This window comes from Prionailurus bengalensis, chromosome D1, assembly GCF_016509475.1.
Source record: "Prionailurus bengalensis isolate Pbe53 chromosome D1, Fcat_Pben_1.1_paternal_pri, whole genome shotgun sequence".
Lineage (NCBI taxonomy): Eukaryota > Metazoa > Chordata > Mammalia > Carnivora > Felidae > Prionailurus > Prionailurus bengalensis.
Genome location: NC_057346.1, coordinates 18,779,501 through 18,805,209, shown reverse-complemented (window position 1 = coordinate 18,805,209; position 25,709 = coordinate 18,779,501). Strand labels below are relative to the sequence as shown.

The following is a 25,709-nucleotide window of genomic DNA, read 5'->3' as shown; positions in this document are numbered from 1 at the left end:
AAGCAATCAAATACAAGTCTCTGAGCTAAAGCTCCCTAACCTTGCAGGCTGCCTGATTCCTGTCCTCCCCACCTCTGCAGCCAGCCGCCTCTCTGGGACCCGGGACAATCTCAAATCAATGCTCCCTCCAAATCTAATTGCCTGGGGTTCTGCTGCAGAAACAAAGCCCCAGGCCAGCCAGCTGGGAAAACAAATCAGGAGGCACAGCAGGTCTGCAGCCTTGGTTTTCTTTCCTCCACTGGTGCAGGTTTGGGGGGAGGGAGGGGCGCGCATGGGTAACGCGTTTGCCACCTGTGAGTAGGGCAGCTCATGAGCTGGCACATTTTCTGCGCATTAGCCCGACAGGTTTGTCTCGAAATCCCGCCTGGCAGGCACCTGGCCCGCCTGATTATGCACAGTTCCGCCCTGACAACCGTGTTCTCCCAAGGTTGGCAGAAAAACAGTCACTGCCAAGGTGCAAACAGATGACAAGGAAGTGCTTCTGCCAGCCCCCCTTTAGCAGAGCAGTCATCCCGGAAGGAATCAAGCCCCAGAAAGTCACGACGGGTGGGACAGCGCTTCCTTACACGCTTGTTGTCCGCGGGGCTGTGGTAGAACTGCGCGATCACGGCTTCGCTGCTGTTTCCCACGCCGAAGTTCAACTTCTCGGAAATTTTCTTGAATGATTTTCCATAGTCATAAGACACGTACACCTGGATTAGGGAGGAGGAGAGGGCAAAGAAGACAGAGCTGGTGAGAAACGCCGCAGAAAAGACCCCACCTGTGAACATCCCGCCCTGGATCCCAAGTGTGGGTGAGAGGCCCCCGGTGTCACGAAACGACAGAAGCCAAGGGATGACACACACAGGAGAAGCGGGGCACCTCTCCGTCCAGTCACGTGGTGGGGGGCGGACGGCAGGGCAATGCCTGCTACACAGGCTCCTTTCTGCGGCCAAGACACGACCCCCCCTGCAGGGGGAGACCCACGGATGGCGACGAGGCTGACCTCCTCCCCACGGCCAGGTTAAGTGTTTAACAAATTACATCCAGCGGCAGATAGAATGTGGTTGTCTGGGGAGGGAGGGGAGGGACTGGGAACTTGTTTTGCCATCTGTCGAAATGTCCCCAAAAGGTAATCTAATCCTTCAATCCTCTGCTGGGAAGTTCTGTTCCTACAGCACCGAGGAGGATGAAAGAAAAAAAGGAAAAACAAAACAAAACAAAACAAAACAAAAAAAACAACGCCTCCCGGGCCTCCGCAGAGTAGCCCCAGAGATGAGAAAGAAAGCGCTGAGTGATTAAATATGCAGGGAGGTTAAATGCATAGGCACCAGATCCCTGGCCCAGTTGGCCTACGATGGCTAATGCTACATACAGCTCGGGAGAACAGCCACAGGAGCCGTGCCCGTGCCAGCGGTATTTTCTTCTCTCCTGCTTCCGGGTCTCTGGCTACCCAGTAACCACAGTAATAAAACAGAAGAAGAACTGTCGTTCGCCGTGTGCTTACGAGGTGCCGGATCCTGTCCCGTGAAAGATCTCAGGGAGCTCTTACCACAGCCCTGCGTGGCAAACGCAATGATTAAAATCACTTTACAGATAAGGCATGGGGGGAGGGGGGGGGCTTACGTGATTAGTCACTTGCCAAAGCCACAGAGATAGTAAGCAGCAGCATGGAATTGTGATCCAGGCTGCTTGCCTCCAAAGCCAGAAATCCCAAAGCCACTACACCTGGGGTAATAGATGGCGGAAGAGAAGCCGGCAGGTATTTGGCACCTAGACTTGCTACCTATGCAACGTGAAATTAACATAATCAGAGGATTCAAAACAAGGCCGGCTGATGAATCCAATATTAAGAATGCTTAGTGAGCATTGGGGTAAGCGCTGAAGAAAAATGACAGGTGCATCCCAACAAGAACAGGAAGGACTGGACTAATCCCACAAAGGGTATTGCCACCAGGCCCATTGATGCAACAGCAAACACGGTTTAAGGATCTGACGGGAGGCAAGGACTGTGCTAAGCACGAGATATACAGAGACAGGCCCTTTACACACGATGAAAGCATACAAATATTTGCAAACAATAACTCATGGAAACAATGAACTACACAAGGCAGGTACAAAGGAACGGAGAGTAGGGGCGCCTGGGTGGCGCAGTCGGTTAAGCGTCCGACTTCAGCCAGGTCACGATCTCGCGGTCTGGGAGTTCGAGCCCCGCGTCAGGCTCCGGGCTGATGGCTCGGAGCCTGGAGCCTGTTTCTGATTCTGTGTCTCCCTCTCTCTCTGCCCCTCCCCCGTTCATGCTCTGTCTCTCTCTGTCCCAAAAATAAATAAAAAACGTTGAAAAAAAAATTCAAAGGAACGGAGAGTATACACAGGGCGTTAATATTTATTAGATGTCAAGGTTAGAAGAGCATAGATAGAGCCTGTGCCCATATCTGGGCCACCGTGGAAGAAACCCTATTACGAACACTCATGTTTACACATGTGTGCTCCCAACTACCAAGCACCACAGTAAGGGGCCACCATAAAAATGGCTTCAGAAATGCAGCAGGTTGAGAACTTCGCAGACAATTTGAGTGGGTAAAAAATAAAGTAGTTCTTTCTCACTTCCGTTCTCCTGACCCACAATGGACACTGAGACTCCCCGTTAGGTTCCCATGTCACATGTAATAAACTAATGGCTTCTCAAAAAGGGAACTCAACCCCCTCCAGCTCCGACATCCCAAAAATGGATAATCCCCTATGTGTTACCTCCTCAGAAGCACACGTGATGATAAGTCATATTAGGGTAGCATTTTTCAGTATATGATATTCTTCGATATAAATTCTCGCTCAACTTTAAAAATTCTGTGGGTCAGTCTCACCTTTGCCTCCCTCGGCATACCCGAAACATCACAGGTACTCGGCAAAGATTTCTCGCATTAGTATCATTATAGACCACAGAGCGAAGTAGATGAATGGATCCCATAAATGAATAAAAAAAGAATGACAGCAATGAGTCAGTGAGTGAATGAAGAATTATTTCCATTTAAGAGATCACAAAAACTAAGACTCAGAGAAGTTCACGACCAGCCCAAGGTCATACAGCTAGTAAGTGACAAAACTTAACGGGTTCCTCCAGTCCCGGTTCCAGTGGTCTTTCCACCCTTGCAAGTTACTCTTCTAAGAGAACGTTCTCTTCTACGTACTTACGTTGCTCTGTTACAGAGGAAGATCATACGCTGAGTCTCCAGGCCGGGCAGCAGAAGTGCAGGAGAAGGGATAAAACACCAACTTTGACAAAATACAGGTCCTTTCTGGGATTCTCAGCCCCATTTCATACTCAGAGGTACAACAGCCCTCACTACCAAAAAGCTCTTCCTTAATACACACCTGCAAACAAACCCCATCTCTTTAGGACTTATACTTCTTAGAAGTGAAGACTAAGTATGTGAGGGTCCCTCCTACAACTCCAGGCTCTTGTAAAGGACTCATCAACCTTTCTTCCTTTCTCCAGGTTGAACAATCCCAACACGATCTTTTTATCCTTTTATCCTGTCCTTAGAATTCTTTTTTTTTTTCTAATATTTAATGTTTATTTATTTTTGAGAGACAGAGTGAGAGCAGGGAAGGGACAGAAAGAGAGGGAGACACAGAATCCGAAGCAGGCTCCAGGCTCTGAGCTGTCGGCACAGAGCCTGACGCGGGCCTTGAACTCACAGACCGTGAGATCATGACCTGAGCCGAAGTCGGACGCTTAACCGACTGAGCCACCCAGGAGCCCCGATCCTGTCCTCATAATTCTTATTTCTATTGGATTAACCTAGACACTAAGCTCCATAGGGCAAAGCCCAGGCTGAGGGCTGTGCACAGCTATCCACCCTCCTCCACCCAGGAAGCCCAGAAAAGGCCTCTGCCAGCACACAGATAACGCCAAGAAGGCTGACGGCCTCATGGTCTCCGCACTGCACGCCCACCGGTACATTCTGGTTCAGTCTTGCCCCCAGGTGGTACCAGGCTGCTGACTCACTGCCCACTATGATCTCCAGGCGAATCCGGGCAAACACCCTGTGCCCACTCATCTTGTGCATCTACAGCATGGTCTTTCTCCAAGCTCAGGTTTCTGCACTGATTGGTCCCCTCTGACTTCTCTAAGGCACCGCTCCCTAAGGAACAGAATACAACGTGGGGCGCCTGGGTGGCTCAGTCGGTTAAGCATCGAACTTCAGCCCAGGTCGTGATCTCACAGTTCGTGAGTTCAAGCCCCCCTGTGAGCGCACAGCCTGCTTGGGATTCTCTCTCTCTGCCCCTCCCCAACTTGCGCACACTCTCTATCTCTCTCTCTCTCTCTCAAAAATAAACACACATTAAAAAAAAAAATTTCCTTTTGAAAAGAAAATACTCCTGGCTGCTGATTCACAGACCACACTTTGAGGAGCAAGGTTTTGCAAGCACTCTCTCACTGACAGATGAGAAGACCAAAAGAAGGTTAATGACTCGGCTCGAGGTCAGACTGCTCATGAACGGCAGAGCCAGGATCCAAACCCAGGCAGGCTGATTACAGAGCCAGAGCTCAGCCACACGCCAGCTCCACGGGCTACCAAGTTCTGCCCTGTGACCGAGCTAGCAAGTACTGGCCCTGCTCCTCGGACAACGCTGGGGGACACCGATCATGTCGCACCACTCTGGGCACAAGGGCAGCAAGTCCTACCATTGCTAAAACCTTAGCTGGTGGATTCTGATCTTCCCTCGGACACTATCTCTGGAGAGCTCTTTGGCCAATGACGTTGCACCGAGTGCGTCGTAAACTATGTCAGGACGGGGCAGAAACAAAGAGGGGGGAAGGACGAACCGAAACAACACCTAAACACCGAGTGTTTCCTTTCGTCGACCGGACTTATCAGAGAAAAGGGCGGCATTCAGCTGTCACTCCTCATGCAACTTGCTACAAGTTCATCAGGACAGTTTTTTGTTTTGTCTTGTTTTTTTTTAATCTGTTTAAAAGCAAACCTTCCGGGATTTCAGATCCAGCCCTTTTTTCATATACTGAATATGTATGACTTGGCCGTCCTCCGACACACCCACCCAGTCCCTCACTTGGGCAGGCTCTTTTTCCCTTCTGCCCCGCTGACGGGGCCTTATGAGCCGTGTTCCCAGTCTTCTTTGAAGAAAGTCTGGATCACTCCTATCCCGGCACCACCGACTCCAGCCTCTGAGTCATTATTTCTGCATTCACTTTTCACATCAGAACATCTCACTGCCAGCTGCCAAGGCTTCAACGTAGCCTGTATACAGACGGGGGAAATCTCTACCACTCCTATTTATGACCTCCAAGCATTGCGTTTCCTTTCCATTGAATCTTATCACGTATTTCATTACAGAATAGCTTATCACTTGGACTGTTCAATGGCTTCTTGGGAAGATACACCCAAATATTTAGCGTGAGAACCCGGGTTTGGGCAGAGCGGCAATTCGTGGGGTGACCGGCCATCCCGGTCCACCTCGGACTGAGGAGGCTCCCAGGATGTGGGGCTTTGGGGGCCGAAGCACAGACAAGTTGGCCATGCCAGAAACACGACACTCTCACACAGACAGCGCGTGATCGGGCCTCCTTAGCCGCCGCTCTCCTCCCATAGACATGCAGAGCGACCTCATGCAGGCCACTTAATGTCTCCAGGCTCCTGTCTGTCCAGCAAGGCCATAAACCAATGGTTAAGGGCTTTTACCTATCTTACAAAAATAACAATAATAATAATCTAGATAAAGAATGTTTTTAATGTGTAAAAAACCCTAAGGAGGACTTCTCAACACAGTAGGGCAGAGAGCTGTTTCCTGTGAGATACATACATCCGCAGGTGCCTGTGGGCCTCACGGGACCGACGGCATCCATACGCTGCCATCTGTGTTTGCAAACCCTGATCACACTTACAAAGGGGCCGAAGCCCCCGCCCCCAAGTAAGTCCAGCTGTCCTCCAGAGCACTACACCCAACCTGGCTGTCAATACAGTGGTTCCCCACCCACCCCTGCCCAGCAGCCACCCTGGGCAAAGCGATGCATCACAGCCCTTCTGTTGCCCTCCCTGTCCATGGCTGCCTCGCTTGTGCCCACTAGGAAACAGCCCCCAGTGCTTCCTCCAGTCACCCACCTCGGAGCTCATGTGACCCAGACAGCGGATACCCAGACAGGGACTCACTGAGACCAAATCTATACTCAAGAATTACAAGTGTATCCTTCAGGCCGATGGGACAGTACCAGCAAATTCAGCAGGAGGTTTCCTCTGGCCAAGGGGGCACAGGAAACAAAGCTCCACACTGTGTTTCTTTGTCCACAGATTTACCCTGTGGTGACATCGGTCCCTGACCCAAGGCAGGGGCTGTTCCTCTTCCAGCACGGGGAAGTCTGGAGCGGGGGCCGCACTGCTGGGCCTCAAGGACGAGCTCTGGCCCTCACATACATTGTGCTTGACCCGCCCAAGTTATTTGTGAAAACCACACATGAGCTGCCAACTTGTAAGACTCAGCAGTTTTCACAGAAAAAGCCCGATCTCTGAGCTTCTCTCGGAGATCAGATCTGGCGACGCCGGGCCCTCTACGGCAACCAGAGCTGGGGCCGATGACAGCAGGCCCCTCCAAAGCACGCAAATCCCTTCTACTTCCTCGTGTCTCTAGGACACGGAGACCAAGGATCAATCACCATGTTCAAATTAACATACAGGGGAATGCTTCTTGAACCTGTATCTCTACCGAAGCGGGAAAACGACCCACAGGGCACCAGGAGGCCACACACGTCAAGAAAAACGGGAGAGATCGTTTTTCTCAGGGGACATAAGAGTGTTGTAAATGTGGAGGCCACCCACCTGGTCTCTCGTGGGCCTTTGGGTCTGTGACCCCTGGTCTCACACATCCAAAGCACCTGGACGATTAAACGCTACCGAAAGCCAACCGTGGAAAGAATCGGAATCCACACCGCTCACCCAACCGTAAGGGGTTCCCTCGGGCTCCGCGGCAGACGCGCAGCCCCGCCCGGAATGCACTTCTGGCATTTCGTGGAGCAGACGCAACGAGCCAGATCATACCCTATCACTTCACAAAAGTAATCACACATCCCGTGGATCTCATTGCAAAACTGACCGCGCCGCCCTCTGTTCGACCAACAAGGGGGTATTTAGTACCTTCTAGAGTCTCTCCCCTGTTGTAAAACGTATCCCCATCCCTTCTCTAGTTACCCGCTGTTTTTTCTGGCAGGATAACCCCACCAGATTCCAAAAGGGCGTGCTGGCGGCACAGGAGTGTGCAGAACACCACCAATACTTACGTCACTGCTCCTGGGCCTCGCCAGTGCCAGGCTGTCCCGGGCTAAGGCCACGATCACGTTGCTTTTCTCTCCGGCCCAGTGCACCACCATCTGATTGTGGGAGTCATTCAGGCTAACCTGAAAGAGATCAAACCAACAAAGGCATTAGGACCCATGAGGAGCGAAGGCCGTAACGTTCTAAAGCAAGACTCCTCCTTTGTCACTCACAAATAGCTAAGGTTCTTAGATCTGGAACACTGGGCCAGGGCGGCCTATTTTTCCACCAATGCAGATGCCACCAGACACAACTTCCCCCAAAAGAAACACGAATTCCTTGCTATTTTAGATATAAATGGATTGCAAAAAAAAAAAAAAAAAAAAAAACCAACTTCTTCTCAGGCTCTCTCTGGCATCACCAATGACTTCGCTTATTCTTGTCTTCTGCGTAATCAATCTCTGGTCACTTTCATCCCCAACCCATACACAGGACATGCACCCCCTAAGGCTTAAAGCCAAAACACTGGAACATCTTCCTCATTCAGAAAAAGTGCTAAGGCCAGAAAGACCACAGGCTTTCAACTTTTTTTTTTTGAATATTTTATTTATTTTTGAGAGAGAGACAGGAGTGTACGCGGGAGAGGGGCAGAGAGAGAGGGAGACACGGAATCCAAAGCAGGCTCCAGGCGCTGAGCTGTCAGCACGGAGCCCGACGTGGGGCTCGAACCCACAAACTGTGAGATCACGACCTGAGCCAAAGTCGGACGCTTAACCGACTGAGCCACCCGGGCTCCCCGAAAGACCACGTGCTTGCAAACATCTGTGCCACCGGGTGCTCCGGCTGGCTGGCCTAGAGGGGCCACTGCTCCCCTTAGGGCCTAACAAGGAGGAACAAGAGAAAAACACCATGGCACAGTTTTATTTAATTAGTTTGAGAGTGTCCCAGGCGAGGAAATCTTTTCCAGGACTCCCCAGAAATGACCTTTGGATTATTGCCAGCAGTAGTTCCCAGACTCCTGGATTCTGTAAACCAGTAAATGAAAATAAATTAGAAAAGCCAACAGACGATTGGTTGGCCAACTCTGTTTTGCCAGGTAGGGACATTAACAAAAACAGCAGTCAGAGCCTGACTTGCTGGTCTCTGAACCGGTTTTTTCTGCTTCCTGAGGACACCGCAGACTGTTGCCCAGGCTGCCTTGCAGTGGGGAGTGGCCTGGGACTGACTGAAGGTGGCAGTGCCAACTAGCCCCAGCCCCCTCCCAGCCTTCTGCCTCTTCCCCATCTGCAGGCTCCGTCCGGGACTCCAGAGCCCCAAAGGAGAGTGGAACCACAAGCAGGAAGGAGCCCACGTCCCCGAGGAGAAAGCCCTCCCCTCATCAGTCACACTCATTTTGAACTCCCCACAGTTGGGCAACCCAATGACACCACTGGGACTGCCGGGACTCGTCCGTTATGCAGTTAGCCCTCTTAAGCAACATAACCACCATCTACAATCACTGCCATTTTTTTTTTAATTTTTTTTTCAACGTTTTTTATTTATTTTTGGGACAGAGAGAGACAGAGCATGAACGGGGGAGGGGCAGAGAGAGAGGGAGCCACAGAATCGGAAACAGGCTCCAGGCTCCGAGCCATCAGCCCAGAGCCCGACGCGGGGCTCGAACTCACGGACCGCGAGATCGTGACCTGGCTGAAGTCGGACGCTTCACCGACTGCGCCACCCAGGCGCCCCTCACTGCCATTTTTTAAAGGAAGGACAGTTTCACACCAAAAACAGAGTAAGGATCTATCTCAGAACAAAGAACAGTTCGTCCGAGAGTCCCGCTTTATGAAAAACCAACTACGTTACTTTTATTTGTCCTACTTCACCAGACACCGATGGATCGTTCAAGGGCTGGCATCTCCCAACCCCCGAGCTAACATTTCACCCCCTCCGTGTGTTGAGCAAACCAAGGATCGTACTAACAAAAATGCCGTGAGCTCGTGGTAATGGTCAGAATCAGGGCAAACCACCGCCCGCCTCCCCCCCACCAGCCCCCAACAGTCAGGAGAATGAATGCATGCTCCCTCTTGCGGAGCAACGTCGTGGGGATGCCTCTTGCTTCTCCAGCCTCAGCTGTCTTGGGCACACGTAGAAGGATCAAGATCCTGGGCTCTGGGTAGTCTCTGCATAGCCCACTTATACACACACCCCACCACCCTCACCTCTCGGGCTGATGAAAAGTCCAAGCCTGAGCTGCGGTGCCCTCTGAGCTGTCTTCCTACCAAGGTTCTGCAGCAGCAAACCCTCCCCTCCCCACACCTCCTTTCTCCTTTCTGTTCCTTACCCCGCCACCGCCCTAGCTTTCCCCACCCCCTCCTTGAGGTGCTCCCAGATGTCACAGGGGAGACAGAAAACAACAGTGCCATAAACCAGGCAGACAAGATGACAAAGAAGCTAATCCTTAACTACTTTGCTTTGGCTCTTGAGCGCCCGCGTCTAATTTGATCTATCGGAAATGAGACCTCTTTCAAGAAAAGACCTTTGATATGTTTTTAGGAAAACATGTCATTCCAAAATGTCCCTTCTCATTCCCAGAGGTAAGTCCAGGCGACCATCAAGCGAGAGGTACAAATAAAAAAGGGAAAGAAGTAAATAATTTAACCCAGAATGCTAGAGGGGAAAAGAGCAGCTAAGATTGGAATCTCCACCAGCAACTCATGCCTTACCTCTAGACTTCCTGTTCCCCCACCTCTCCCCTTCCAGCTCATGCCTCTGGGAAGAATCTAGAAGCATCTACAGATCAGAAGCCCACTAGCACAGGTGCCCTCGGAATTCAGGCTACAAGCCTTTCCCCTCCAAAAACATTCCCACCCTTAGAACCAGAGGGGAATAAACACAGAACGTATGCAAACATCGATACAATAAAGGATTCGGAACCTACGAGAATCACCCAAGTTCTCAGGGTCTGGGATGAAAGAGCCCACCAATATTTAACTTGGGCAACCTCGGCACGGTCCCCTGTGGCAGGTGACAATCAAATCACACTGGGAATGGGTGACAAAGCCTTCAGTGAGGAGAGTAGGAAAGAGGTCTCAATGCTCCTTGCTGAAGTCATTCTACTCAGAGGACGTAAGATTTATGAGGCCCCCTCCACCAGTCCTAACAGAGGTGAAGGGGTGAGAGCGGCACAAAGGACGAGCATCACAACGTCCAAGGGCTTTCTTACAAAGGAAGTCGAAGGCAAGCCTGGAGAAACACCTTAAAAAAAAAAAAAAAAAAGACTTGATAAATGAGACACAGTTAATTAGAGCTGGGAAAGCAGCAGGGAGGGGCCGAGGTCTCCCCTCAGAAAGCAGAGAAAAATCGCATGCCAGAAAAATCTCCCCACACAGAAACAGCGTCATCAACAACCAACAGCACTTGGGAGGTGCTTCAGCACCCCCCGCACCCCTGCTAGGCTCACAGACAGCTCTTTCAGGCCCGAGAGGTCACCTGATCAGGGGCTCCCAAACCCAGCTGACAGCCACCCCAGACTCTGGGATTCAGATCCCCTGACTGGGGCCCAGGAATTCATCTTTTTAAAAGACACGCTCCAGGCATCCATAATGCAGCTTCTTTGGGGAGCAATGAATCTAGTCCATTCCCCTCCTAGTACCTGTGACCAAACTCGTGGTAACTAGAAGACTCCCTCTTTGGAGCGCCTGGGCGGCTCAGCCGCTTGAGCGGCTGACTTTGGCTTCAGGTTGTGATCTCACGGTTCCCAAGTTCAAGCCCCGCATCGGGCTCAATGCTATCAGCATAGAGCCTGCTTTGGATCCCCTGTCCCCGTGTCTCTCTCTCTGCCCCTCCCTCGCTCATGCTCACTCGCAGGCACGTGAGCGCTCTCTCTCTCTCTTTCTCAAAAATGTGTGAACATTGAAAAAGAAAAAAAGACTCACTCTTTTTGGGAGGAGGCCGTCTTTGGGTATCTGGAGTAGTTGTTACAATTCTATGATCCTATATATGGCACAACGTGGATAAACCTCAAAAACAGACTACACTAGTGGAAAGCAGTCAGACACAAAAGGTCACACGTGGCATGAGCCCATTTACATGAAATATGCAGAATGAGTAAATCCACACAGATAGAAAGTAGATTGCTGGTTGCCAGGGGCTGGGGGGAAAGGGAAACAGGAAGTAACCATTTACTAGGTGAGGGGTTTTATTGTCGTTTAGAGCGATGGAAACGGCTTGCAATTAGACAGGAGTGGTGGCCACATAACACTGTCAATGTCCTACACACCACTGAACTACTCACTTTAAAATGGTTGATTTTGGGGTGCCTGGGGGGCTCAGTCGGTTAGCGTCCGACTTCGGCTCAGGTCATGATCTCATGGTTCGTGGGTTCGAGCCCCACGTCGGGCTCCGTGCTGACAGCTCAGAGCCTGGAGCCTGTTTCGGATTCTGTGTCTCTCTCTCTCTCTCTCTACCCCTCCCCTGCTCATGCTCTGCCTCTCCCTGTCTCAAAAATAAATAAAAACATGGGGCACCTGGGTGGCTCAGTCAGTTAAGCAACCGGCTTCGGCTCAGGTCATGATCTCACGGTTCCTGAGTTCCAGCCCCGCGTTGGGCTCTGTGCTGGCAGCTCAGAGCCTGGAGCCTGTTTCGGATGCTGTGTCTCCCTCTCTCTCTGACCCTCCCCGTTCATACTCTGTCTCTGTCCCAAAAAATAAACAAACATTATTTTTTAAAAATTAATTAATTAATTAATTAAATAAAAACATTAAAGCATTAAAAAATAAACGCTACAAAAATTAATAATAAAATGGTTAATTTTATGTTATGTGAATTTCACCTCAATAATTTTTTATTTTATTTTATTTTTTTAATGCTTTTACCTATTCTTGACAGAGAGAGACAGAGCACGAGCAGGGAAGGAGCAGAAAGAGAGGGAGACACAGAATCCAAAGCAGGCTCCAGGCTCTGAGCTGTCAGCCCAGAGCCCGACGCGGGGCTTGAACCCACAGACCGCGAGATCATGACCCGAGCCGATGTCGGATGCTTCACCAGCTGAGCTCCCCAGGCACCCCCACCTCAATCATTTTTTTGTTAAGCCTGTATCGGTGACCTGTGAAGAACATCATACTTCCGAAGTGCTGATCTAATACCTAGAACTCCCACTCTTAACTGCTTTTTCGACTCATCTCGTTCTTTCTTTCCTGCTACCAAAATATGCAGTCAGAATGAGTCATAGAAGAGGCAGGCTGAGGAGTGGGTCTCTGGCCAAAGCAATCCTTCAAAGGGCCGTCAGCAGGATCCGCAGAGGCGCGGCATCCCCACAGGCCTCCTGGTCCCTGCTCCCAGGATCCCCAGTCCCCTGCTGGAGAATCAACCTCGAGCTAGCATCCACTTCCAGCTCTCAACAATCCTCAGGACCCACGCACACCTCGGTGCAAGCCACCCCCACGTTGTCTCTCAGCCCCCTCCGCCCGGCCCCTGGGGTGCCCTGGCGTTCGGAAGAGGTTAAATGATTTGCCTCATTATTCAAAGTGAAAAAAGGAATCTGCTACCGCCCCAGCCCCAAGCTCTGGGTTGTTATAAATAGAAAGGAGGACAAATAAATTGCTTGTTGTATGGAGGCCCTGACCGCTCAGGCCTTCCCCTACTGATGAAGGCACTGGGGCCTACTAGGTGCCAGGCATTCTTTGAGGCTCGTAAATGGTTTCTTCCCCCATCAAGAGGACACACAGCCCCTCTGGGGGAAATCAGTGTTGCAAGTCTGACCGGTGCGAAGAACCGTCAAAATACATAGACTCGCTGAAGCTTATTCAGGAGGATGGGGGCTGTTCATGGAACAGGCCCCGTGTCACCTCCTTTCATTTCTTCTGCCATCGCCTCTTTCAAAGTGGTCAAAGCCAAAGATCGGGACGTCCTAGACGGACACGCACAGCCTGTGGTCCTCACCACTCCTACACAGCTTCTTTCCAGCTCGCAGGATGAGGAGGACAAACAAGGCAGTCTGGTTCACTCCTCCGCCTCAGCAGCAACGAAATGCGAAGAAGGATTTTTTAAATTCTACAATGAAGGATAAAGCAAATACCCTGTCCTTCAATTTCGAGGACAGGAGGCTGCTAAATCCCCTGGACTATAGGACAGGCCTGAGGAAACCAAAGACAGACTCCCGAGGCCCAAGAATAACAAGGTTTTGTCAAACCATCCATTTGCATGACCTAAATGCTAGGTGTGCAAATGGCCCCTCCGTGTCCTGAGTGTCCCCTTTCAGGACGGTGTCCTCACTATATTTAGCAAAGCTCATTATCCTCCCTGGGCGCTCCACCTCGGAAGGAGAGCTACGATCTAGTTTAAGAACTCCCTGCAGAGAGCCCCTGCTCAGCTCACACATTTGACTTCTCTGTTGGCTCAAGACGCTTCAGCCACAGAACTCATAAATGACTTTGCTGATAAATTCAGCTGCCCACTTTACAGATGAGCAAACAAACAGAGAATGACTCTGGGTGAAAAAAACGCATTTCATTACCACCTCCTTCACTGGGGTCACGAGCTCGCTTTAGAAAAGAGGTAGGTAGGTCGGTCAGTAGGGGGATATCTTTTGCTTTCCCTCTACCAAAAGGGTAATAATCATATTTTCAAGGACTTACAATACCAGTTCAGAAAGATTGACCTGTATTTCTGACTGATCCTTGGCTAGAAGAATCTATCCACCACTGACCTATCTGTGGCACCCCCTCCTGGTGAACCCCACTTTGTCATTTGGCCAATAGCAGCCCCGCTATTCCAGGAGGGCTCCCTATTAAAAAGAACCTGTGAGGGGCGCCTGGGTGGCTCAGCCCATTGAGCGTCTAACTCTTGATTTCAGCTGAGATCACGACCCCAGGGTCCTTGGATCGAGCCCCGTGTTGGGCTCCACACCGACCATGGAGCCTACTTAAGATTCTCTCCCTCTCTCCCTGCCCCTTCACCTACTCTCTCTAAATAATGAATTAATTAATGAACTCATTAAAATTTCTAAGAAACTGTAAAAAAATCTGTCATGAAAATTAGCAGCCCCTAATTTACCAGGTGGTAAGGAAAAGAAGAAAATATCAGGCCAGAAAGAACCTCAGAGAACATCTAAACCAACTTGCACATTTTGCGGATGAGGTTAAGTCCACAGACAGAGTCAGAGGTGCTGTTCCACAGGCCCCCAGAGCAGGGCATTACAAGGAGAGGCTACAGCGAGCCAGCTCAGCAGCCGGCACAGGCTGCTGACTCCCTAAGCCAGGGCTAACCGCAAATGAGGATTCACCTAGGAACCCAAGCCATTTCTAAGAGCTCTTTAGAGGATGGCTCTACAACATGCACTTACCTTGCCCTGCCTCTTTGGTTTGGCAGCTTCACCACAAATCGCCCTCCACCTCGTTCATTCATAAATGTTTATTGAGCACTTACTATACAGCAAACGCCATGCCAGGTGTTAGGAAACAGAGGACTTCTGGGAGTGGGGCGTAACCTCAGGTCGGGGAGAGGATGTGAGTGCCCAGACGGCGTGACTTACAGTGGGGACCACAAAGGTGAAGAGAGAGAAGTTAGAAGAAACGGGATGGAGGAGAAAGATCCACACCGGGGGGAAGAGCAGAGCAAAAGCCAGGAGCTGGGAGGGACACGGGAACCGTCCCATTTGAAAAGCTGGAAGCAAATGAGTGCAACCAGGAGAGCCAAGGGGAGGAGAGAGTTCTATGAACCTCTAGGTTTTACAGGAGGAAAAGAGAGTTCACAGCAAACAGGCTGTGGATCCCTGGCTGCAAGCGAAGCTTTCGCTGGAGTATTTACAAGAGGCAAAGGTGCCACAGTAAACTGGAGACAAGTCAGAGGCTTGGTTTTCAGTCTTGGTCTCTATGATTTTAATAGCGGCAAGACGTTTGGTACGTCGCTGTATCTTTTTGAGCCTTCAAATACCCATCTGTGAAATGAGAAGAATTCTTATCTTCCTGATTTTATGGGGCTGTTAGAAGTATCAAGCAGGAAAAAAGGCGGGGGGAGGCATCAAACGAGATGCTACCCGTGAATACGCTTCGTAACCTGCAAAATGCTAAGACGTTATTTCCTCTTGTTGGTATGTTATTTACACCAAAATAAGCCAGTCTTCACAAAATGGCTCTGTATAAAAAAATGAACATCAGCATCACCGAGGCTGGAATCCTGAGGCCTCAAGGGCCAACGATGACATCGTACATAGGACAATGATGAAAACGCCACACGCCTGAGCCTAGCTAAGAGCTCGCGGCCAGGAAGCCTTCCTCACCGCGATGTGGGGTAATCCAAGCTCCCGTTCCCGAGGCTCCAGTGCAGAGGTGGCACTGATTTCTAGAACCTTCCTTGCCCCAAAGGGACCACATTCAAATCATGCATCAAGCTCTCACCTTAGCGGTGGCTCCTTTACCACACTGGGGAAGGTGAGAGGGAGGAGAACACATCCCATCCAGGGATGTGATCCAGGGTAATACGAGATGCCCCCTAAGCTCACAGGAGGGCAAGGCGCCTGTGGGAAGCCCCCCAGGCATCTCTCTGCGAGCTCAACGCCCCAGCTCAGAGCCAACCAGCCTTTCACCCCTGTCCGAGCCCAGGGGACTAAATATATACAGATGAGGTAAGGCATAGGTGCACCGTCTCCTGTGACGCAAAGAACTGAGCACAGGTTTCAAACGCTTCCCGTCTCCCCAAAAGCTCCCACGGTGTCACCGGCTGCTCTCCCACCTCCACTCTGTCCCCACGCCCTGCTGTCAGCAGGTTCCTCTGCGGGGATCCTTAGGCAGGCCAGCACTGGCCTTTCTTCCCAGGTCCCCGGGGCAGACCCTCATGGAACTGCCTTGCACACATCCCCTGGGCTAACGAGAAACAGGGTCCTCCACTACCTGGACCACTACCCCATATACAGCTCATCTCAGAGGCACTCACTTGAGTGTCCACAGTGACAGTCTCCAAGCCAGCCTTTCATCCAAGGCTGCCTTGACAATTTTTTTAATGTTTATTTATTGGGGGGGGGGGGGGGGGACACAATCCGAAACAGGCTCCAGGCCCTGAGCTGTCAGCACAAGCCCGACGACGCAGGGCTCGAACTCACAAACGGTGAGATCATGACCTGAGCCAAAGTCGGACATTTCACCAACTGAGCCACCCAGGCTCCCCGACCCAAGGCTGCTTTGAACCCTGGCCCTCCTGGTTCAATGAGATCATGCCAGCTTTTCCCGATTTCTTCTGGGCACAGAGGTTTCCTAAGAGTTCAAATCCATCACAACACTCCTCAGCTTCCCCCCGCCCCCCCCCCCTCCGCCGCCGGCAGAGTGAAATGGATCTCACCCCAGTACCAGCTAGCGTCTTAAATTCAGGATCCACTCCTTGGCTCAAACCCACATTTATTTTACGTAAGAATCACCCTAGCCATCTTCCCCCACACTCTGATCCACAGTTATTTGGGGAAGGAAAGTTTCTACTGAACAGGCTAGTCTCTTTTCTAAAACACGGAAGCCACGTTACTTTCTTGATTTAAAAAACCAACAAGGGGGCGGGGGGAGGGGGTTGAATAAATAATAAACAGCACATCGGCCCCCGCGCGGCGCAAAACGCCTATAAGTACATCTTTTTATTGCCCTTGTCTGCCATTCAGAGTTGGGACATAATCACATCAGCCTGCCTTTCTGAGAATTCGTAGCTGTGTTTTTAATCTAATTCCGGGGACTGGAGATAAATCATCGTGAAGGGTCCCGATTTTCTGAGCCAAGAGCTTGCAGCGGCAGGAACAGCGATGGCATGCTAAGGTAAGGGGCCGGCCAGGAAGGGGGGGGGGGGGCGCATGCAGTGATGAAGACCACACGCCCGTGATGTTTGTCTTCGTGCCAGCCTGCAGGGTCGCAGGGATGAAAGACAGACCCAGCTACGCGGAGGTAAATCAATAAGCACACAGGAAGCGGAGGGCAGGGGCGGGGAGGAGACGGCCCCACCGGCGAGGCACGGCTTGCATCTTGCACCGCTCAACAGACACGCATGGTGTGTGCAACACCACCCCGGCAAAGCCCAGTACGAGGGAGCTGGGTGTGCAGGGCCATGTCACAGGTGAAGGCCCAGGGGTCAGCCTTCACGACCCAAGTGGCTAATGCCCAGAGGGGGCCCCTCTCAGAGGAACGCTGCACCCACTGCACGCCCCGTGGCCGCTGATGCGTTCCGACCTGGGGAAGAGAGGCCACTGTCTCCCGACATCCAAGTTGGCAGTCGGCGGCCACCGAATCCTGGCTTTAGACTACAGCCCTCGGCTCTTGCTTTGCTCCCGCCATTTGTGGCGGAAACAAGTGCTGGCCTCTGCTGTCACCATGGCTTCTCTCCTGGGTGAGGCAGAGGTTGCCCAGTACTGCAAAAGGCAGGCCTCCCTCAATCCATTAAAGCTGTGCCTTCTAAGGGGTGCCTAGGTGGCCCGGTCAGTTGAAGGTCCGACTGTGGCTCAGGCCGTGCTCTCGCGGTTCATGGGTTCGAGACCCGCACCGGGCTCTGTGCCGCCAGCTTGGAGCTCAGAGCCTGGAGCCTGCTTCAGGGTCTGTGTCTCCCCCTAAATAAACATTAAGAAAAAAAATTTTTTTTTAAAGCTATGCCTTCTAAAACAGTGGCCAGGGGCCACATGTGGCCGTTTCAACCTAAACTTAAATTGACTAAAAGTAAGTGAAAGAAAATAAATTCAGTTCTCAGTCCTACCGGTCCTGTGCCAGTCGACACGCTGGACCACACAGACACAGAATGTCTCCGTCGCCGCAGGAAGGGCTAGCAAAGAGCCCTTGTTTGAAGCCCTGTGTTTGAAGACCTGCCGTGGGGCCAGGAAGACAGGGTCTTCCGGCTCTTGGCTGGCAGCAGTGACATGATCATGGACGTCACCACTGTTGCTAACAATGACCCCGTGGATAACAGAACTTTGTGCTTATTTTTGACTCCCCACCGTGGTCCTGATCGTTATGAAGTCCTATTTCTAGGGGACCCGCCCCAAAATGCACAAAGCATGCCTTGCGTGATAATCGAGACCTCAAGGTCTCACAGTAACGTAAGAGACAATCCAAATCTTGATGCTGATCAGCCACCGACCCTGCCTTCTCTGATTTATAGCATCATCAGCCACTTCAATGCCAGAAGGCTGCCCATGCCACTTCTTCGAAGGCCCCAGGTCCACAGGTCGATAAACCAATCAATTAGGTCGAAATTAACTGTGGCTCATTTTAAACTGAGGGAAATTGATTTTTGCATCTACGTGGCTGGACTGAATATGCCATGTGCCAATGGATTCGGGAGTACCTAGAGAATACACAGGAAGGTTCTATGCTCAACAAAGTGAACGCCCTACCCCTAAGCAGCCCAGACCACTTATGAAGAAATACTAGCCCTCGATTATTCAAACCAAAATGTAGCGAGCTCTCCTTTACTGCCATCACAACTAACTCTTTTTTTTTAAATGTTTTGAAAAGTTAAGGTAATACCTCAGCTTGAAGAGATTTCTGTGCAGTTAACTCTCAATTATCGGCATCTGACTTGTTGAAAATTCTATACGCCAAACTGGCTTTCCCTGAACACGTTTATGCCAGCCATTTCACAGACCAGCTACTCAAGAAAGCAAACTCATTTCAATATTCACCTAAGCAAAATTTAACCAGGAGGGTAACCTGGTGCTTTAAATGAAAACAAATACAGGGGCGCCTGGGTGGCGCAGTCGGTTAAGCGTCCGACTTCAGCCAGGTCACGATCTCGCGGTCCGGGAGTTCGAGCCCCGCGTCGGGCTCTGGGCTGATGGCTCAGAAGCCTGGAGCCTGTTTCCGATTCTGTGTCTCTCTCTCTCTCTGCCCCTCCCCCATTCATGCTCTGTCTCTCTCTGTCCCAAAAATAAAAATAAAAAACGTTGAAAAAAAAATGTAAATGAAAACAAATACATACAGAGCAAAGGTAAATCAGTTACTTTTTGGATTACCTCCTTTCCAGGTTATTAGAATGTTCCCGTGTCTGCCCATGACTGGCTCCATCTACCTCCGGCCCTGGGATTGAACGATGGCAATACAAAGATGGCTGTCACCTCTAAGGAGGAACAGACCCAAATATGACAATGAAATGCCCTGACAACATCCATCTTTGGCTGTGGGATATTAGTTTGCTCTTAGGACCTGCCTCCTGGATCCCAGGTCCCAGAGCAATTTATTAAACACGCCACTGACTTCATTTTGCAGAATATAAAGAAAACAGTCTCAAAAAGAACATGAGCAAAACCAAGATCCGTGATGTCTACGTTCTGACGTTCTCGCAAACCTGGGCTCTTCCCCTCTAGGGAACGGCTCTCCAGCAGCTTGCCAAGAAACAAGAGCTACCATGCCGCTCTCCCGGCCTGCAGGAGCCCTGAGTGCAACGAGACTGCCTTTTCCTTCACCTGGCCTGGAGGAAAAGTGACAACCTATCTTACATTCTGACACTGCACATAAGTCCCTACCTTTTAATAGTCATATACCATAAATAACATTTTGGAGCCAGGGCGAATCTCATTACTCATGGTATCAGCGGCTATGGATAACAGAAAGCCATCGATATTGCAAGTTCCAAATTTTCTGAACATACATGCCATACATGTGGGTAGAATGTTTCCGGAAAGACATACAGAAAAACTAAGGACAGTGGCAGCACATAAACAGGGGACGCAAGGAGGAGGGAAATTTACTTCTCGCTATATTCTTGCACAAATCGTATCTTATAAACATGTATTACCCACTGAAGGCTAAATGAACCCACTGGAAGGCTTTTCATTTTCTCTGTTTACTTCTCCGTCTCCTCGCCCCTCCCCCATCCCTTCTTCCTCCCATTCCTTCCACCTCCCACAGCCTCCGCCCACCGTGCCCCAAGATGTACAAGCCCCTAACGAACTAAAGGGCGGCCAGAGCATGAGCAAAGAGCAGCCCGCAAGAAGAAGAGATGCCAAGTGGAACCAGGAAGTTTTTCAAGGTCACGGCCTTTACCGACCCAACCCAACACCCCAGGCCAACTCTTCACCTACATAGAAGGCCCCGTGAAACAACAAATGCTTTGCCTTCTCGTCTTTTGGAAGCAAACAGGTCAAGCATCCTAACGTCAGAATCAACCCGCCGATTCTTTCCCAAGCAAGTGTATCATGCAAGAATCTACTCCAAAGAGATCTAAAGCCACAAGTACCCCACCCCCAAAGGAGGCTCTTTGTCCCAGGGTCTTGTGCTGTAACAGACACTTTATTTTCAGTCTCAAATCAGGACATTGAATACTCCCTGGCCTCTAAAAAGCAGGAATTATGAAGAGAGAGCTCACTGGAAGGAAAATAAACCTGTAAATCCTGTTAGGCTTTGCGCTTCATTCCAAAGGATTTTTTCCCCAAAACAATACCATTAGCAATAATACCATGATAGCCCTAAAAGGGAGGCTTCTGTACAACAGAATCCCAGCTCTTTGTTCCACATAACCCCCAGGACAGCACAGCAAAATCAGGACTTCACTACCCTCACCACGGAGAGAGCCAACCCACTTTCCCTCTCCATTTGTGGGCTCGCCATGGTCCTCCTCCTAAATACCTTTTCTGTAACTTGGATGTGCTTCCTACCCTCTGGGCTCCTCCTCTTCCAAGCGGGCAGTCGGTCCACAAATATTCATTAAGGGCTTCCCAAGTGCCAGCCAAAGAGAAGAGAAAGGCTTGGTCCATGCCCTCAAGGAGCAAACAGGGAAATGAGACAAACAAGCAATTATAACACAAGGCAGTAAGTGCTGCAACCCAGTTCAAAAGAGCTCTTCCCACTGGCGCCTGCCTGGGAATGCTTGGAGGTGTTCCCCGGATGCCGAAGAAGGGAACAGGGGCTTTGCGAGCAAAGACAGGAGTGGGAGAAGACCATCTCAGGCAGAGGAAAAGCAAGCATGACGACACAGAGGCAGGGAGCAGGCGTCAAGTCTGGAAGAAAGTCAGTGTGGCAAGAATGATAGAGGCCCCCGTCTTCGACTTGGCGCTTTTGCGGCGGGGCTCAACCTCGGAACTCTGAACTTGGGACTTCGACGAGGCCCTTTTTCGGCGGGGCTCAACCTCGGAACTCTGAACCTGGAACAGAAAAGTCCTAATATCTGACAGCAACTTGTTTTCACTGCTCTTACCATATTTTATTATTACAAACATGCCCGCAAGGGATCACGGCAGAAACCACTCTCCCACGTTCCAGAACATGAGGAGGAATATCGTCACAGGAACCACGCCTAGTTTGCTCCGTAGGTGAGTGGAGCCGGAGAAAAAGAGAACCGGCATTGCCTCCAACACAGTGCTCTTTCTCAGCTGCAGGCCAGCTATCTCCCTGCAGAAGCTCTCCTTCCCCTGTTCCCGAAGCCGGCGGCCTCAACGTCACCCCTACAGCTTCGCCGGTCAGACAGCTTCAGCTTCCAGCCCTAATCTGTGTTGCCAGGCATCCACTTAACCTCACTCGAAGGTCAGAGGGCAAGAAGCTGCAGTGGCTGAGCCCGATGACCCTTTATCCCTCCATCTCCCATGCCCTCCCATATCACACAACCCACTAACATCCGACCTTAGGGTTGTAGCTGCTTTATTGTGTATTTGCTCCTGTCCAGCACGGTCACACGCCTGGATTTGCATCTGCTGTATCTACTCCCTTAAACTGAAAACTTTCTGGGGTGGGGGGGTGAGAGATGAACAATGTCCTGCCCTCCCTCATTTGCACGCCCGTCTCGATTTAGAACTGCACTCTCTTCCACGGGCTACCGTGGGAAAATATTGCAATTCCTCAGGTTAAAAGGAAGGGGAAAAAAAATAGTTACAAACAGAGAGGGAGGGAGGCAAACCATAAGACTCTCAAATACAGAGAAAAGTCTGAGGGTGGATGGGGGGGTGGGGGAGAAGGGAAAACGGGTGATGGGCATTGAGGAGGGCACTTGTTGGGATGCGCACTGGGTGTTGGAGGTAAGCGATGAACCACAGGAATCTACCCCCCAAAACCAAGAACAGACTTTACGCACGGTACGTGAGCCAATTTGACAATAAATTATATTAAAAATAAATAGACGTTTAAAAAAAACTGAAAGGCGAGGGGAGGGGAGGAATGAAGTGAACTTGGCTTAGAGCTAGAAGCAGAAGGGACATATAATTTATAGTCCGCATCCTGACACTGGAGAGTGAAGGCAGCGCTTTCATAACCAGCACAGACAACTTACAAACTAGGTCTGTCCCAGGGAAAACGGAGGCGAATGGTCACCCTTGCTGGAAAGGTCATTCCAAATAGATGAGGGACTCCGGAGCTCCAAGAGGGACGCGCCAAAGCCCTTCAGTCACCGACTCTTGTGTTTTCAGCCTGAAGGGGCTGTGCCAAACACGCTCGAGGCAGACAGCCCAGGACCGGGAAGTTCTTCCTTCTACCTAACTCAGATCCTTAAAGATTCGAGTTAATCCCACTTTTATTAACCTCGGGGCCTCAGAGAAGAGAAAAACACTGCCCTGGGCCTTCGTGGTAGGAATTCCTCATTACGAGTTCGCCTGCTAGCTCTCCATTCCTCAACTGAACCAAACTCCATCTGGTTGGCTCAGAAATACAAAAGCGGAGAGTTTGAGAGTCATTCCCAATGAGAACACAGTTCATCTTTAACTTGCCCCCCATCCCCAGGAGCCCTCACAAACCAAACCCCAGCAAGAAATGGCACTTGTATGCATATTTTTGAGACTAAGAAGCTCTTTTTTTTTTTTTAATGTTTATTTATTTTTGAGAGAGAGAGAGAGAGACGCAGAACGCAAGCGGAGGAAGGGTCTCTCGAAAGTGAGGGAGACACGGAATCTGAAACAGGCTCCAGGCTCTGAGCTGTCAGCACAGAGCCGACGTGGGGCCCGAACTCATGAACCGCGAGATCGTGACCTGAGCCCTGAAGTCAGACCCTAACCGACTAAGCCACCGGGGCGCCCCCTAGGAAGCTCTTCCCTCAGCCAAAACTATAGCTGCAGGGGACATGAGCTCCAGAAAGAATGGACTCCCACCCCTCCCCACTCCCAGCCCCCAGAGAGCTGATTCAAGACAGCAGAGCTGGGTGGCTGTTAAGACTCAATGAACAAGGCAGTATCTCTTGTTTCCCCTCCCCCGCCCCCACCCAACGTGGGGATGCTGCTGTCCCAGTTGAGAGCAAGGACCTTGCTGTTTTCTTTTCAACATACAAAAAGAAGTTTCAGATGGGGGTGGAGAGGGGAAGAAGGTCGGGACCCACAAACGAATCAAGCAGGCGGGCTCCGGCAGCCCTTGCCCGCAGCAGTTACATGCCCCCTTGGCACACACTCTTTCCCAGGGACTGATGGTTGATGGAAATCAGATGCTCCCACCCACTTGCCACCATCCCAAGCCCCTTTGGAGCCGTATTTTTTTTTTTTTTTAATTTTAGAAAGCAGTTATTTAAGAAGCCTTGTATAAAGAGAGCACAACTATTTGATCACCCAAAGGTCACCGGGACAATGCCAACAAAAAACGAAACAGCAGGCAACTCTGCCCCACGTGACCTTGGGCTAGTCACTTCACCTTTCTCAGCTTGTGTTTCTTTATCGACAAAATGGCACAATCAGTGAGGTGGTTTATAAGGTTCTTCCTGGCTTCAAAGGTTGAATATTTAACTCTCTGTATTTCCTGAAGACATGGCTAAAGAAAATCGGTGAAGGGAGGCAGAACTCAGACTCATCTTTTAACTTCTACTTTAAATGGGAACATTTTGACTCTAGAAATCGTGCAATTTGCCATCTCCTCTGGCCCCACTTTCCCCCACCCCCACCCCCACCCCACCACTGACCTTCCAGCTCTGATGTCAATCTTAACCACAGGGCTGGGAGTCTCATGAGGTAAAGAACATGGTCAAATTAATTTCGCCAATGCTGATACTAACCCCCACAAACTCGGTTTGCTATTCCTAGCAGTAAGTCTGGCCATAAAAGTGAAATTCATGTTACTTATGAGCTAATAAACCCATTGCCTGGATAGACATAAATCAGTTACTGAATAATGCCCACCAAATTCTTGCAGTCTTTCAAACCCCTAAGTGTCATGAGTTAATATCCCTGTCCAAAAATAAAGTCAGTATCTCAAAGGGGGAGGTGGAATGGATAGACCACCCCCCACCCCCCACCCCCCCGCAACCAACAACAACAAAATTCAGCCCTTACACAAACACACAGACGCACGCACACCCCTTGCTCTGACCACGGCAAGATAGTCAGCTTTCAGGTTTGCCCACCTTAATTGTGGTGCAGAAACCCCCTCCCCTGCCTGCTCTGTGTAAGTATCCTGCAACTGCAGGGTCCTCGCCTCCACTGCCAACTGACGATACACACTAAAGAAACCCCGTTTTTCAGCCACATGTAAAATGAAGCTGTACCCCTCCTCTACCTGCTGGAAACTACGCCGGTGTGCCCCCACCCCGGGGAAATGTGCACAGCACCCCGCGAGTTTACCTGGCAGACGTTTGCTAAAATCGACAGGAAGAAGGAAAGATCAATGCAATTCAAGTGCTGACGGTTGTACTCGTGCGAGGGGGGGAAAACACAAATGCAAGCCGGGAAGTCCCCAGTGGTGCCTGCACCTGGGAGGCCACCGCAGAGGATGGATGCGGGGCTGAGGAAGTGCGGGGAGAGGAAAGAGCCGGAGGAAGGCGGGTGGCCAGCCGCTCACCTGTCCGTACACCTTGATGGGCTCCGGCTGCAGGGCAGCGCTCCGTCTCCTCCGGAGCGGCTTCTCGTCCGCCCCCCGGGGCCCCCCGCGCGCCCACAGCCGCAGCTCGCGCGGCTCGCCCTGCACCACGCGGAAGCCCCGGTCCTGGGGCAAGGGCGCGCGGCCGCCGTGCAGCGTCTGCGTCCACACCTCGCACAGAGCCCCGGGCGGCAGCAGCGCGACCAGGGTGAATAGGAAGGGGAGTCGGGACTCCCTCCTGCTGCTCCGTGTCGCCATGTTCGGGCGAACGCTGCCGCAGGTGGCGCCGCCGCCAGGAGAGAATGTGCAGCGCGAGGCCGGGACGGCGGCTGGGCCGGGGCCGCGCGCGCCGCTCCCGGGGCTCCAGGCCGCCCGCGCCGCTCGGGGCCGCCCCGCTGCGCCCGCCGCCGCCGCCGCCGGGTCCCGCTCGGCTTGGCGCGGCGCCGTCACGTGTGCGGCTCGCAGCCGCTTCCCCCCTTCGCGCACTTTCTGCGCTCGGCGGCCTCGGCGCCACTCGGGCCCCTCCCCCGCGCGGGGATGGGGAAGTCAAGGCAGCGAGCGCCCGCGAGCGTGCGTCCCCTTGGCCCGCCGGCGGGCGCACCGCGTCGTCCTCCCTGCGGCGGTCGAGAGTTGTGTGGGGCTCGCTCGTCTTCCCCGGAGTTAGTTGCCTCCTCCGCAGGGTCGCGTCGAGGTCGCCCTAAACCGGTCTCCTTCCCTGACTGCACAGCCCCCGGTCCTGTCTCGCCGCACGACCACCTCCCCC

At 51.5% G+C, this 25,709-nt stretch overlaps 1 protein-coding gene across 3 annotated transcripts in view; it reads right to left on the bottom strand.

Annotated features, from left to right (window-relative positions):
- The window catches only part of SORL1 (sortilin related receptor 1), a 172,441-nt gene extending 147,162 nt beyond the window's left edge, over positions 1-25,279 (bottom strand). For all 3 annotated transcript variants that reach the window (XM_043579649.1, XM_043579650.1, XM_043579651.1), the window contains exons 1-3: positions 24,929-25,279; positions 7,274-7,390; positions 567-692 (exon numbers count right to left, since the gene is read on the bottom strand). In XM_043579649.1, the coding sequence (XP_043435584.1) occupies positions 567-692; positions 7,274-7,390; positions 24,929-25,204 (519 nt within the window). In that variant the 5' untranslated portion in view covers positions 25,205-25,279. The remainder of the gene's footprint in view (positions 1-566; positions 693-7,273; positions 7,391-24,928) is intronic.
- Positions 25,280-25,709: the final 430 nt, after the last annotated feature.